The sequence below is a fragment of the Cololabis saira genome, chromosome 7, assembly GCF_033807715.1.
Source record: "Cololabis saira isolate AMF1-May2022 chromosome 7, fColSai1.1, whole genome shotgun sequence".
Classification (NCBI taxonomy): domain Eukaryota; kingdom Metazoa; phylum Chordata; class Actinopteri; order Beloniformes; family Belonidae; genus Cololabis; species Cololabis saira.
In genome coordinates, this window is record NC_084593.1 from 45,254,329 (window position 1) to 45,269,328 (window position 15,000).

Here is a 15,000-nt window from a genome sequence, read left to right on the forward strand (position 1 = left end):
TAGGATCAAATGCAGTTTTGCAGTTTCAGAGAGTACTCTGCTACGACTAATTGTTTCAAATTTAATACAAGGGTTTTATTTTCAAAGCATTTGTACGTATATTATATTATGAATTTGGAGCTTGAGAAATAAAACAGCACCAAATACGTGCAGGAAGGAGCACGCTGGTGTGCCGGTGGGTGGGGTGGTGACGGGGGTGGGGGTTAAGAACCGGGCTTTGAGGGAAGAATCTATAAGAGAAAGACCCATCTGTTCTTGTTGTAGCAGATAAAGGGAGCGTGAGACGGGGTCAGACGTGAAGAGGAGGAGGAAGGTAAGCATGGAAACGCTTCATGTTTTGTGCTTTTTGCAGCTTGTCACTGTCATGTACTCAGTGTTGTGGGATGTTTGCATCAGATATGGGCTGTTATCTACAGTCAGGGGTGCAGAGGACCAGGCGCTATAATCATAATTATAGTATAATCATAAGCATCTGTCTGCAAAATAAAGGTGTAACATTATAGAGCCGACGCTGGGATTTATCCAAGACCTTCAGGAGCAGGAGGCGTGTGCTCACCGGGTCTTTGAAGGATTTAAAATCTGTTTCATCAGCCCAGATATGACCCACACTTTTGATCACAGCCTCCGAAATTGTTAAATGTAGATATGGGTTTAAAAAGGTTGTTGGAGCTATGTGTCACTTTTGCATTATTTAATCAGTTAGTTTTTGTGGTTTAGTTTTGGGAACACACCTTTAGTTTGTTTATGATATTTAGTATTGATTACGTTTATTTTGGTACTTAAGCATGCTTTTATTTTGAAGGTACTGGGTAGCTACAGCACCAGGTGAGTTTACAGATAGGGGTTGGCAGACACAGGTGAGGGGGTCACCTGGGAGGGCAGGGGATTTTTTACCAGGGCAAGAGAGGCGGCAAAGGGCCATTGCTCTTTTTTTTTTTGCCAATGGAATAACCTCAAGAAACGTTATTTTTTTGCCTGGACAATGGACTCTGTTTATCTTAAATTCACTCCCTAGGTGTCTCAGTGGCCGTTTGACTTGATATTTGATAGTTCTTATTTTCTGTCATAACTTTTGAATGGTTTGACATAGAGAGTGGTGGATGGTGTCATTTCTGATATGCTTATGATGATAAGTTGAGTTTTATTTGAACAGCAAAGGCACTTTTTATAGTATTATTGACCTAGGAATGTGGGGGGAACCCGGGGGGGGGGGGGGCGGTGGCCATGAGTGCGAGGGCCCGTTCATCGCTTTAATTATAGTTATTAATAATTATATTTTTGAGTTTTTTAATATTTCACCTGGAGGACAAATAGGCACTACAAATGTAAAGAGTGAAAGTTTAGGATCTCAGCGTGATCAGAGACACCAACCCCTCTCCTGATCAGATCTGACTCTCTCTCAGCTCCGGAGACCCGAGTGCTGGTCTGGAGCCCCTCTGGCCCCTCAAGCTTAATGCACTATTAAGGCTGAATGATGGTTCTGCGGTAAACCTACGCCGTAGGCTACGCGGCTACGCGGCTAGGCGGGAGTCTCTCCGTAGCCTACGCCGTAGCCTGACCTGCACCTCCCAGAAAATGTAACTACGCATTGAGGCGACGCAGACCCAACACAGACCGAGAGGGCTGTGATTGGTTTGCTTGGTAGCAACACATTTCCAGTTTGTGAAGCAGTAGTGAAAGTTCAGCGCTCTTTTCTTCATGTATGTGTGATTTTTTTTTTGTTTTGTTTTTTTGCACAATAGTTGTCCTCATCTCTTTGATTCACTGTGACCGGAAAAACCGGAAGTTTATCAAAGTATCAACTAGTGCTCTGGGGGGGTACTGCACAGCGGAGAAATGGAGTGACGGAGAAGTCTGAAGGGTTCACGACGGCGTCATGGTGACGGCGTCACGGTGACGGCGTAGGCTCTGCGTTGGTTTAACACAGAACCTTAACCCTGGTGCTGTCTTCGGGTCAAGGAAGGAGGAAGAGAAGAAGTGAGGAAGAATGAAAAGAAGGAAAGAAAGAAGGGTGAAAAGAAGGAAGGAAGGAAGGAAGGAAGGAAGGAAGGAAGGAAGGAAGGAAGGAAGGAAGGAAGGAAGGAAGGAAGGAAGGAAGGAAGGAAGGAAGGAAGGAAGGAAGGATGGAAGGGAGGAAGGATGGAAGGGAGGAAGGGAGAAAATAAGGAATGGAGGAAAGAAGGAAGGAAGGGAGAAAATAAGGAAAGGAAGAAAGAAGGGAGAAAACAAGGAAGAAAGGAAGGAAGGAAGGAAGGAAGGAAGGAAGGAAGGAAGGAAGGAAGGAAGGAAGGAAGGAAGGAAGGAAGGAAGGATGGAAGGGAGGAAGGGAGAAAACAAGGAAAGAAGGAAGGAAGGGAGAAAAGAAGGATGGAAGGAAGGGAGAAAATGAGGAAGGAAAGAAGGAAGGGAGAAAACAAAGAAGGAAGGAAGGAAGGAAGGAAGGAAGGAAGGAAGGAAGGAAGGAAGGAAGGAAGGAAGGAAGGAAGGAAGGAAGGAAGGAAGGAAGGAAGGAAGGAAGGAAGGGAGAAAATAAGGAAGGGAGGAAAGAAGGAAGGAAGGAAGGAAGGAAGGAAGGAAGGAAGGAAGGAAGGAAGGAAGGAAGGAAGGAAGGAAGGAAGGAAGGGAGAAAACAAGGAAATAATGAAGGAAGGGAGAAAAGAGGAAGGGAAGAAGGAAGGAGAGAGCAGGAGGAAGGAAGGAAGGAAGGAAGGAAGGAAGGAAGGAAGGAAGGAAGGAAGGAAGGAAGGAAGGAAGGAAGGAAGGAAGGAAGGAAGGAAGGAAGGAAGGAAGGAAGGGAAACAAGAGGAAGGGAAGAAGGAAGGAGAATTAGGTCATTTTGACACAAAGACAGTACTAGGGTTAAATCAAGCTTTAATGTGAAGATAGCCCAACATGTACACATGTCCAACATGTACACATGTCCAAACATGTACACATGTCCAACACGTACACATGTCCAAACATGTACACATGTCCAAACACGTACACATGTCCAAACATGTACACATGTCCAAACATGTACACATGTCCAAACATGTACACATGTCCAAACATGTACACATGTCCAAACATGTCCAAGCAGGTGAAAAGCAAAGACAAGCTCTCACATAAACAGTTCAGAAACGCGTTTAGACCAGAGTCATGTGACCTGGAGGTGATGCTGTGTAGATGAGTTGTGTCCTGCAAACCCATGAGCCACGTCACACTTAGAACAGCACAGCCCAACACTCCGAGTAGTCCAATAATAACGGTAAACCTGAATTATACCAGGGTCGCCAAGGTTTGGATGTCATTCCAACGTGAGTGGACTGACCTGGATGGTCTTTATTTGGACCTTTGTTTTCTGAACTTTCTCTGCCAAGTGTCCTGAGGGGACTTTAGTTGTGAATTTGTGTCATAAAAACTGAATGGAAATTAGGTGAATGAGTGAGTTCAGCTTTGAAGAGTGAAACTTATGGACATGTACCATTAAATGTGTGTATTACACAGAACCTGAACTGATCGGGGGAAGCGTTTGTGGGACGATGTTTTCTCTCTGCTCCGGTCTGGTTACGTTGACCCTGCACTTGTCCTGGTTTTGTTCCTGTGCTGTGAGTGAGATGTTTTACCCTCTAACTTAATTAACTGGAGCATCCTCTGACTGACATGCCTGCAGAAGCCCCGCCCCCTTTTATGGTTATGTCCTTCCATTTCCTGATTGCGTCTGCCGGATCGTTCCCCTGTGGGAATAGACTTTGAATGTTTCCTGTCAGCTTCTTCCCCTGATGACTGCGGCTCATTCCAGCAAGTGAAACATTGCACATATTGAAGTGCTCTGGTTAATTCTGAGGTAAAATAGCGAGGCAAGGCTCCGCCGTTGTTCAGTCATACATCTGTCCATACATCTGTTCAGACGTCTTCTGAAGACAAAAGGCCCTGGAAAAGTATCCTCTAGTTGATTAAGTGGTCGTTGACAAAAGGTCAGAGAAGAAGGATGTATACACACACACACACACAGTATATACAGTATATATATATATATATATATATATATACTGTATATACTGTATATACTGTATACGCCGTACGGCACCGTACGGCACGCATCGCTGCGTACCCCACGGCGTAGGCGCTGCGTCGATTTAATGCGGACCATAATTCAGGCTATAGTGTCGGTTGCGAAATGCCGCATATGTCTCCAATCTCTCTCTGAAATGTTCCGGTGGCCAAAAATCCCAGGGTGGACGGAGCTGGATGTGACTGGGATGGATTTGGTGCGTTTGGTCTCTCGCTCCAACATAGGTTGTAAATCACGGCATAGATCCATCAGAATGTTTTTGGGGAAGCGGTACCTGCTGAGAAGCCACTCTGTCTCTCACTGAACAGATCAGCTCTTTGAAAACGCACGGTTCTCCAAATCCTCCAACACTGCAAGATAAGCCATGGTAGCCTACTTGTATTTTCTTTTCAGGTCGTCCTGCCACAGCTGTCTTTTATAGCTTTTCACACCAATTATTCAAAATGTCTGCTAAATTGCTAATTGAGAATTTTTATTAATTAGAGGAATCGGGGAACGTGTGTGAAGTTTGAGATCGCTGAACACTGTGACTCTTTTAATGGATTCTACTTGTAGTTTCACTGTTCTACCACTAGATTTTGTGTGTACGCATGGTCGGAGTTGTGCTTACATTTACACACGTTCCTACGCACAAGTACAAGTTGATACAAGTTGATACAAGTTGAACATTCCCACACTTTGCGTGGGAATGTTCTTAGGCACACATCTGTGCGTACGCACGGTTGATAAATGAGGCCCCTGATCTCAACCCCATAGAAAATCTTTGGAGGGAGTTGAAAGTCCGTGTTGCCCAGCGACAGCCCCAAAATATCTCTGCTCTAGAGATCATGGAGGAACGGACCAAAATACCAGCAACAGTGTAGAAAACCTTGAGAAGACTTACAGAAAACATTTGACCTCTGTCATTGCCAACAAAAGTTATGTAAGAAAGTATTGAGATGAACTTTTGTTATTGACCAAATACTCATTTTCCACTATAATTTGCAAATACATTCTTTACAAATCAGACAATGTGATTTTCTTTTTTTTTTTTTTCATTTTGTCCCTCATAGTTGAGATTTACCTGTGATGAAAATTACAGGCCTCTCTCATCTTTTTAAGTGGGAGAACTTTTTATATATATATGTATATATATATATATATATATATATATATATATATATATATATATATATATATATATATATATATATATATATATATATATATATATATATATATATATATACATACAAAACAGACGCACATGAACAAGTATTACATGATGTCTGTGTGAGAGCCTGTGATGGACTGGTCTCCTGTCAGAGGTGAACTCCACCTTTTAGTTATTTTAAGATTATTCCTGTTAGTTTGCTTTCCTCTGAAAGGATAACGGAGCATTAAAAATGCCCACCTTTAGCATGTTCCTGATTTACGCTCCTGTGAACTCATATCTATCTGTTTACATAATTCCCCTTGCGTAACGCTGGCGTAAAGCGTTTGGACAGGAATGGACTGAAGGACTTTCTGGAGGATGAGGTGAGAGCCATGCGGGCGTACAGATATCTGACACCAGATACGGTGTAGAGTAAACAGTAGGTTGACAAACAAAGCCACCGTAGGAGTGTGTCGTGCACATACAGACCAAATCCTCCCAATCCGTAAATAATGGTATGCTCTTAGGTCCAGTGGCCTGTGATAAAGTTCCTCACACCTGGGAATTATTCTTCTCCTCCGCTGCTCATAAATCAGCTCAGGTGGTTCCATCTTTCCCGGCACCACGGTTCTCTGAGGAAGTCTGGGCTTCTCTCAGCTGCACTTTACACAGCTCCACCAGAGAACATTATTCCTAAAGTCTGGATACTGGGAGATATCAGTTCACTAAATATGACTCATCATAAAAAGTACTTACAGTTTTTCTCAATCACTTTGGTACATTTTTCCAATCATTCTTGCAATTTGCAGAAGATCAAGTGCATTTCTCAAAACAGTTTGAACAAATAGCAAAACACTGTGGATCACCTGCAAAAGCCAGTCTCTTGCTCAAAATCCTTAGTCCATCCCTCAAAAGCAAGTTTTTGTGTCAATATACTTGTCAGTGCCATCAGAATGTTTAATCATTGTGTCATTGTGTACAGATAAGACAGTCAAATTCATTAGTCATGTTGGCAATTGAAGGCACTTTGAAGGGACATGTTGATGTAAAATGTGGTTTAGGTGTGATGACAAGTGTTGTACATTTGACCTCATATAATGTATACGTGTAAGATTGATTGGAAAAGACAAGATTCACATTTACAGAATGACTTCTTCATTGGCATAGTCAGCCCATGATTCAAAACATGGTCTACAAGTGTTGCTCTGATTTCATCAGGAACACGCATGTGTCCGCCTCTTCTGCCTCTTCCTCTTCCTACTCCTCCACCACGCAGCCTCACCCCTCTTCCTCTCCTTCTTCTTGGCTATTGTCCTTCCATTGTCAGACATTGTAAGTTTCTATTGTGCTCTGGTTACCTATATACTCCCCAGTAGATTGTTCATGAGATGGTCCCTTGAGCTCATTCAGAAAACTGTCGATCATTGGTTGATCAACTCTTTTCATTAGAGAAAGACTAGATTCACCTGGGAGGAATTTACCAATTTAGATCATATTTACAGACAAATGTCTTATGGAAATGTATATATGCTTGACATGTTATGATGGCTTGGTAAATCATTTTGCATGTGAAGACTTATATGATGAACTATAGCCTAAATGTTTTGGGGAAAGAGACTATTTGATAGATTCCTATAACAAAGCATTTTGATTAGCATGACAAAAGCAATTGATAATGTACGAAAAAACTGAGAATTGTACACAATCATTTGCATGGATGGACAAAAGCATTTGCAATTTGTTCAATGCAATGAGAAACTGCCTTTTTCATCTGCACAAATGACATGATGATGTGAAAACTGAACAAGAACTTTTGAGAATTTCAATTCTGATGTGAGAAATGTACCAAAGTGATTGAGAAAAACTGTAATTCTGCTGCAGGCACTGCGGCAAAACATTTTATTTTAAAAAACTGGAAATCAGAAAACCCCAGCACCCAAACAGTGGATCAATGAACTTGTATCATATAGTACTCCAGAAGAAATACTGTATTCCGTTAGAAAAAACCTAGAGACTTTGACATTATTTGGGGACCCTTTTTGGATTTTTTGCCTTTATTGGACTAATGATCTGAATCATCTACTGCATTAATATATATATATATATATATATATATATATATATATATATATATATATATATATATATATATATATATATATATATATATATATATATATATATATATATATATATATATATATATATATATATATATATATATATATATACATATATACATATATACATATATATATATTTGTTCCTTTTATTAGTTATTTATTTTTGTTTAATTACTATTATGAAACATTATTCCCAAAGTTGAAAGAGTGTAAAACAGCCTCCAGATCCGCCCAAGACATAAGGAACTAAGCAGCTGCTTAGGGCCCCGTGACCACTAGGGGGAGCCCAAGAGTTACAAAAATAACATTATTTTTTTATGTGTGAGTGATGATTCATACATTATCAAAGGTATGTTATTGTACAAAAACACAATAATTAATATTGTTACATAAAAATATTATGTTGACAGACTAAGATAAGCTAAGATAAGATAAACCTTTAATAGTCCCACAGAGGGGAAATGTGCAGTTTACAGCAGCAAAGGGGATAGTGCAAAAACAAGAGGCATCAATAGAAAAATAATAAAGCAATAATAATAATAACACACTATAAACACTATAAACAGTAAACTGGTATACAATAATAATAATAATAATAATAATAATAATAATAATAATAATAAGAAGAAGAAGAAGAAGAAGAAGAAGAAGAAGAAGAAGAAGAAGAAGAAGAAGAAGAAGAAGAAGAAGAAGAAGAAGAAGAAAAAGAAGAAGAAGAAGAAGAAGAAAGATAAATAATAAGAAATACTAGTATATAAAAAGATAACAGACGGATATTTACAGATGGATATATATATACATAATTGCACGTTGCAGTGAGTGAAAGATATTGCACATTATTTCCCTTATGTACATTTATTGTCAGGTTGTTTGTGGTCTACTGTGAGCAGTGCTGGTTGTGTAGTCTCACAGCTGCAGGGAGGAAGGACCTTCTGTAGCTCCTTCACACACCTAGGGTGAAGGAGCCTGTCGCTGAAGGAGCTCTCCAGCGCTCTGATGGTGGGAGTCCTTCTCCATCATGGATGACAGCTTAGCCATCATCCTCCTCTCTCCCACCACCTGCATTGTGTCCAGAGAGCAGCCCACGACAGAGCCGGCCCTAGAGTAGATACTGCTGGCATATTAACTGCTGCCTCTCAACTCTATTAGTTTGATTTTATTTGTTTATTCTATTCAATGATGTCTGTTTTTGTACATGAATTTATTCTTATATGGAAAACATATTGACGAGGTTCTGTTTATCTAAGTTGAGTGATTTTAATTATAGTTCTACTTTTTGTAGTACTTTGTTGAACTTAATTGTTGTTGCACATTGCTGTTGCAGTTTATTTAAAACCAGAAATAAAGTAGATAACGTGTTTACAGTAAATGGTTTATAAATTATCTATTTTATTATTTTGTTTCTTTTAGTAGACCTACACTGTAGATGACACTCAGTATCACTTAGTTCTATATCACTTTAAATATTAAGTGTAAATCAACCCCAGGCTGCTCTTGTAGCTGAATTTGCTCCATTTCAGATTAAAAACCATAGATGGTAAAAACCTGCCAGGCTGACAGTAGGATGATGAAACAACTCTGCTGCAACTGTGACCTTTGACCTTTGACCTGTTGCTTCTCTGTGTGGCCAGTAGGGGCAGCTGCTGACTTTGTAAAATATTATTGAAAGATATTGAAAGAAAATCTCATCAATCCTCCCTTAACGACTACAGACAACTTTCCAGACATCAAATATCATGAAAGTCCTGGAGAGACTTTTATTAGGCCACTTAAACAAGCAAGCACTTTCCAGAACCGACTTGTTTGCGTTCCATCTTGGGGCTGGAGTTGAAAATGTCTCCATCTACCTGTCCCGACCAGTCTCTGCACAACGCAGGCAGCACAGCTGCATTTCCAGCATATTTCATACAGTTTAGCCTGCGTTACCACGTGAAGGAGTCATAAAACACAGGTGAATGCCCAGTACTGGAGTTGTAACATACAATCAGGGGGGATGGTGGATTTGATCATATGGGGACAGATAATTTGTGCTGATTACAAATAATATAATATATTACAAATAATAGCAGTGACCAAAACAGCTGCAGAAATACTGCAGGAATGAATTAGCAGCAGTTAAATGCAGCCTTCTGTAAGCTTTAAATATCCACTGGGCTTACATCAAATACATCAAAAACCAACAATAAAAAACACTTTTCTGAACTTATCAATATGACTCTGTCCTTCACAGGATAAGTAAAATGGATCACTGCAAAAACTCAAATCTTAACAAGAATATTTGTCCTATTTCTAGTTAAAATGTAGCTGCATCTGAAAGCTCTAAAAAAGATTCATTTCATTTCTTATAAACATTAAAGGGGACCTATTATGGCATCTAATACCCATTTTAAACAGGCCTTGAATGTCTTAAAAACAAGCTTTTGTAAGTGTATGGCTAAATGAAATGGATCATCCGGGCGGCTGTACAGACACTGCAGAATTTGGTTTCTTTCCTCCTTCTCTGAGTTGTCAGGCTGAGGGGAGACCACTTTATATATGTTAAAGGGAAAGTTCGGTTTTTTACAACCTGGACCTTATTTCTGGCATTTTTTATGGTCGTATACTCACCCAGAGGTGTTTGGTGTCATTTGGAGTCCTTCGGAAGATATTAGGAGTTTTTTGCGAGCCGCTTCTCCATATAACGGTAGTGAACGGGGCACAGCGGGACACAGACGATGCAGCGTCTAAATAACACATGATTGCCGCGAAACTCGTTCATTTCTTTTATGAATCACTAGATCTGCTTCTGCGCGTCTTCCAGGACCTGTTGTCTACATCCGGGGCTGTGTGTGTAACAAATAAATCACTTTGTAAACAAGACCTCTGAACTCATGACGTCATCTCTGTGCGCGCATCCCAGACACAGCTCTGTGTACAGCTGGAGTTCACTACTGTTAGTTTACTGTTAGTTATTTGAAACAAGTCTGAATATTTGTCAAATTCTGAGGTTGTGGACGACGACTTTGAATATGATGGACGTCCTTACCGTTCTGAGCCAGAGTATACGGCTGAAGAGCTCACTGAACGGAGGACAGAGTGCGCGCACAGAGATGACGTCATGAGGTCAGAGGTCTTGTTTACAAACTGATTTATTTGTTACACACACAGCCCCGGATGTAGACAACAGGTCCTGGAAGCAGATCTAGTGATTCATAAAATAAATGAACGAGTTTCGCGGCAATAATGTGTTATTTAGACGCTGCATCGTCTGTGTCCCGCGGTGCCCCGTTCACTACCGTTATATGGAGAAGCAGCTCGCACAAAACTCCTAATATCTTCAGAAGGACTCCAAATGACACCAAACTTTTCTGGGTGAGTATACGACCATAAAAAATGCCAGAAATAAGGTCCAGGTTGTAAAAAACCGAACTTTCTCTTTAAAGCAAGAAAAAACCTGTTTTCCATAATAGGTTCCCCTTTAAGATTGTCCTGTTTGCCACTGACAGATTGCTGTGCCCCACACCAGGGAAGGAACGCCGAGAGACGCTCCGGATGTGGTTTCCATGAACTAAAGAGTTACACAAACATGCAACAAAGATGAAGATGTGGATAACTTTCCTCTGGCTGAACCATGGACTGATGCAGGCGGCTGCTGTCACCCCGACACCCTCCTCTGAACCAGTGACCCCCACGGAAGATGAAGCCACACACCTGGTGGTAAGATACTCCACATCCGGAGTTATTTGGAGAAACTTGGGTCAGTAAAGAGTTGATGTGTACAGCATTTTGAATTTGGTGTCTCGTCTTGATCAGCGGCTTGTTACGTATGAACAGGACAAGTGAAGCATCAGTGGAAAACAATAATTCACTGACAATTTAATAAAAATCCTTGGTTTTCAAAGCCAAATCAGGACTCCTCTTACGGAGTATTAGGGCCAGACAGGAGAAAAAATATTTGAGAGGGGAAGATTTGTTTTTATTGTGCACTTCGAGAAAAAAGTTGAAATGTCGAGATTATATGGGGCTAGTACGGAGGCCGAGACCCGCCATTGCTGAAAGTAACGCTGCAAACAGAAACAAATGCCGCTGCAAATAAAAGAAACGCTGCAAACAGAAACAAACGCCGCTGCAAATAAAAGAAACGCTGCAAACAGAAACAAACGCCGCTGCAAATAAAAGAAACGCTGAAAATATAAAGAAACGCCGCTGCAAATAAAAAAAAAATGACGCAAATAAAAACCGGGAACTATTTTTGCTGATGCACCGGTGTTTTTTTACGTGAGAGGAGAAGAAGAAGACGAAGAGGACGTAAGAGAAAAAGGAAGAAATAAGAAGAGCGAGGAATAAGAAGAACAACGAACGAGAAAGTAAGTGAAAAGGTTCGTCTTCTTCTTCTCCTCTCACATAAAAAACACCGGTGCATCAGCAAAAATAGTAATTCACTTCCGTTGTGGCTTTTTTATTTGCATAATTTTTTTTTTTATTTGCAGCAGCGTTTATTTTATTTGCAGCAGGGTTTTTTTATATTTGCAGCGTTTCTTTTATTTGCAGCGGCGTTTGTTTTTATTTACAGCGTTTATTTTATTTGCAAAGCGTTTATTTTATTTGCAGCGGCGTTTCTTTTTATTTGCAGTGTTTCTTTAATTTGCAGCGTTTGTTTCTGTTTGCAGCGTTACTTTTATTTGCAGCAATGGCGGGTCTCGGCCACCGTAGGCTAGAACAGTCTCATAATTCACAAATGCACACGCCAATCCACAAATGCACAGGACAAGATTCACAAATGCACAGGACAATTCACACGTGCGTAGGACAAGATACACAAACGTATTTTTGATGCGCACACAAATCTTTAATAATCATGTCTGCCTCACTCTGCTGCACCTCTCACTTTTGTATTTCTTTTGTATAATTTTTTTAGTATTTTTTGTATAATTTGTCTCTTAAAATACCAAATAGGTTATACTTTTTTTTTTTTAATACCAAAGAGCGAAATTACCGGAGTCAAATTCCTTGTTGGACAATGTTGGAACCTGGCCAAAAAAGCTGATTCTGATTCTGATATAACCTGATTTACAAAGGTTTTTTTGTCTGTGAGCTGCGCTGCATTTGTGTGTGACTTTTGAGACTCCCCTGACGTGACTCGATCCACAAATGCGTTTTTTTAAACACGGAAGGATCTGCAACCAATCAGATATTCCTCCTCCTTTTTTTCAGCCAATCATAAGAGTGCACCCCACGTGGGGGACGATTAACTCGTAAACCAATCATATCAAAGGGGCGGACATACTTGCTGCGTTCGCGTCCGTTCGCTAAGAAAACTGATTAAATATTTGGTAGTAGTTTAATAAACCAGCTGGTGGAATAAAGATAAATGTGCATTTGTGACTCTTGTCCTGTGCATTTGTAGATTGGCGTGTGCATTTGTCACTTTTGAGACTGTTCCAGCTCCATACGTCTTGACCAGCGGCTTGTTACGTATGAACAGGACAAGTGAGGCATCAGTGGAAAACAATAATTCACTGACAATTTGATAAAAATTCTTGGCTTTCAATCCAAATCAAGACTCCCCTAATGTCATGTCAAATAATAAATGTCCAGCAGGATCCCTTCAAGCTGCATAATCAACATCAGTTCTCAGAGCCCCAGTTGTGGAAACAACTTTACACCAGTCACAGGGAAAGAAAAGAGTGCCTGTGTTTGTTTTGTAGGACTGGTTGACGAAGTACGGCTACCTGCCCCCCCCAGACCCGTCCACCGGTCAGCTGCAGGCCTGGACCGCCGTCACTAACGCCGTCAGGGAGATGCAACGGTTCGCCGGCCTCAAGGACTCTGGCGTCTTAGGTAAGGGCCACAACCGTACCTCAGATACTGAGGTACGGTACTCTTAAAGTAAATACTTACCTGCTGTATTCTACTGCCCTTAGTCTTTAACAACTTGTGCTTTTTATCTGCTATGCTTATACCTCTTTTCTTATCATTTTATTTCATTTTATTTGTTATTTAAGCGTACTCTTAAATTAAATACTTTTTGAAAAGTCTGAAAAGTTTCATCCCACAATGCAACACTTCTCTCTGCCAGTCTGCTCTCTCTGTAAAGGGGACAAAACTTTGGAACTCTCTACCCACTGAGTTCAAATTAGAGACCAACACAAAAGCTTTTAACAAAGGACTCAAACAGTGGTTCAAATCTAATTAGCAGTGTACACATGAATAGTTCTTAACTGGTTGACTGCTTGCTTTGCTGCTGCTGTTTCTCATTGAAAATTGTTTGTATTTCTTTGATTTCCTTTCCAATTGTTTTTTTTTTTTTTTCCATTTTCATTTATTTATTTTATTTATTTTTTTTTTTTTTCCCATTCTTGTTATCTTAATATTTTATTGCTCTCTATTCTTTTCAAAAGCTTCCTATGGACAAGTGTTGCGAATTAGCACTTGTGCTAAAACACTTAAAGGAGCATGAGGCAGGATTTATGAAAAAAATTTGTATACGTTTTAAGTTTTCTAGTAATAATGTCAGATGAAGCGTTCCAAACCCAAAAGAATGTTTCCTCTAGTGTATCTCTCCTTTGCCTTGAACAGGCTGTGTGCTGCAAAATGTGCTGCAATTCAGTCCCGAATTTCCCGCGCTGGGCTGTGGATGTGACGTCACATGACGCTGCATGCACGTTCTCCCCGTTCTCCCGTGCCGGCTTCACTGTTGGCTGCAGTACCCCCAACGGCCGTCGTGGTGAAGGGTGGTGCTAGAGAGTCTCATTTCTTAAAAGGAGCCTCATGCTCCTTTAAACAATGCATCTGGTTTGTCCATATCTGCTATGTCCATATCAAATAAACATAAAATAAATAAATAAATAAACCGCGCAAAGTTATGGATAAGCCCTGAATAGAGACATTGTGACGTAGAATTGTCAAATTGGTTTGATTCCCCGCACGAATCGGCACAGATTACTTTCTAATACTGTATTTGACCTGGTCTTTGTACGTTTTACCGTATAGAAACGTAATTCTCGTCAGTTGTGTGAAATAAGACCTGAAACAGGCATTTTGGCATAGAATTGTCAAATTGGTTTAATTCACTGTATGAATTGTTACAGATTACTTTTGTAATCCTGTATTTGACCCGGTCTTTGTACGTTTTGACCGTATAGAAACGTAATTCTTGCCATTGTAAGAATGAGATGTACCTGCTGGATCTACTGTCCTTACTTTTTAACTACTTGTGCTTTTTATTATTTTACCTCTTTTCTTATCATTTTATTTGTTATTTACTGTTTAATTGTGTCTTGCCGCTTTTAATGTTGATGTAAAGCTCTTTGAATGACCTTGTGTTGAATTGTGCTGTACAGATAAACTTGCCTTGCCTCAGATTTCATGTTCTACATGTGACTGGACCTTTGTGTATTTAGATGAGGAAACATTGGCGTTGATGAAAGTTCCACGTTGCTCTCTGCCCGACCGAGGAGAACCATCCGAACCCCCGGCCCTTCCAGAAAAGAGGGGGATGAGGAGGAAGAGGGGGGCGTTGTCCATGTGGAGCCACAGGAACATCAACTGGAGGTTGGACGAGACGGCCAGACTGTAGTCTTGTCACATTTATCTCCCAAGCCTCACCACCACAAAACTCTTCACAGCAGAAACTCCAATTCAAAAAGGAAACTTTTTATTACTTTATTTTTTTATTCACATTTATTTATTCTAAATTGTGCAAG

General features: G+C 40.3%; 1 protein-coding gene across 2 annotated transcripts in view; it reads left to right on the plus strand.

The window, feature by feature from the left end:
* Nucleotides 1-233: 233 nt before the first annotated feature.
* LOC133447711 (matrix metalloproteinase-17-like) overlaps nucleotides 234-15,000 on the plus strand; it is a 34,475-nt gene continuing 19,708 nt past the window's right edge. Inside the window, exons 1-4 of one of the 2 annotated variants that reach the window (XM_061726444.1) lie at nucleotides 234-313; nucleotides 10,801-11,011; nucleotides 13,003-13,135; nucleotides 14,698-14,848. In XM_061726444.1, the coding sequence (XP_061582428.1) occupies nucleotides 10,892-11,011; nucleotides 13,003-13,135; nucleotides 14,698-14,848 (404 nt within the window). In that variant the 5' untranslated portion in view covers nucleotides 234-313; nucleotides 10,801-10,891. The remainder of the gene's footprint in view (nucleotides 314-10,800; nucleotides 11,012-13,002; nucleotides 13,136-14,697; nucleotides 14,849-15,000) is intronic. The other variant, XM_061726445.1, reaches the window with a different exon arrangement.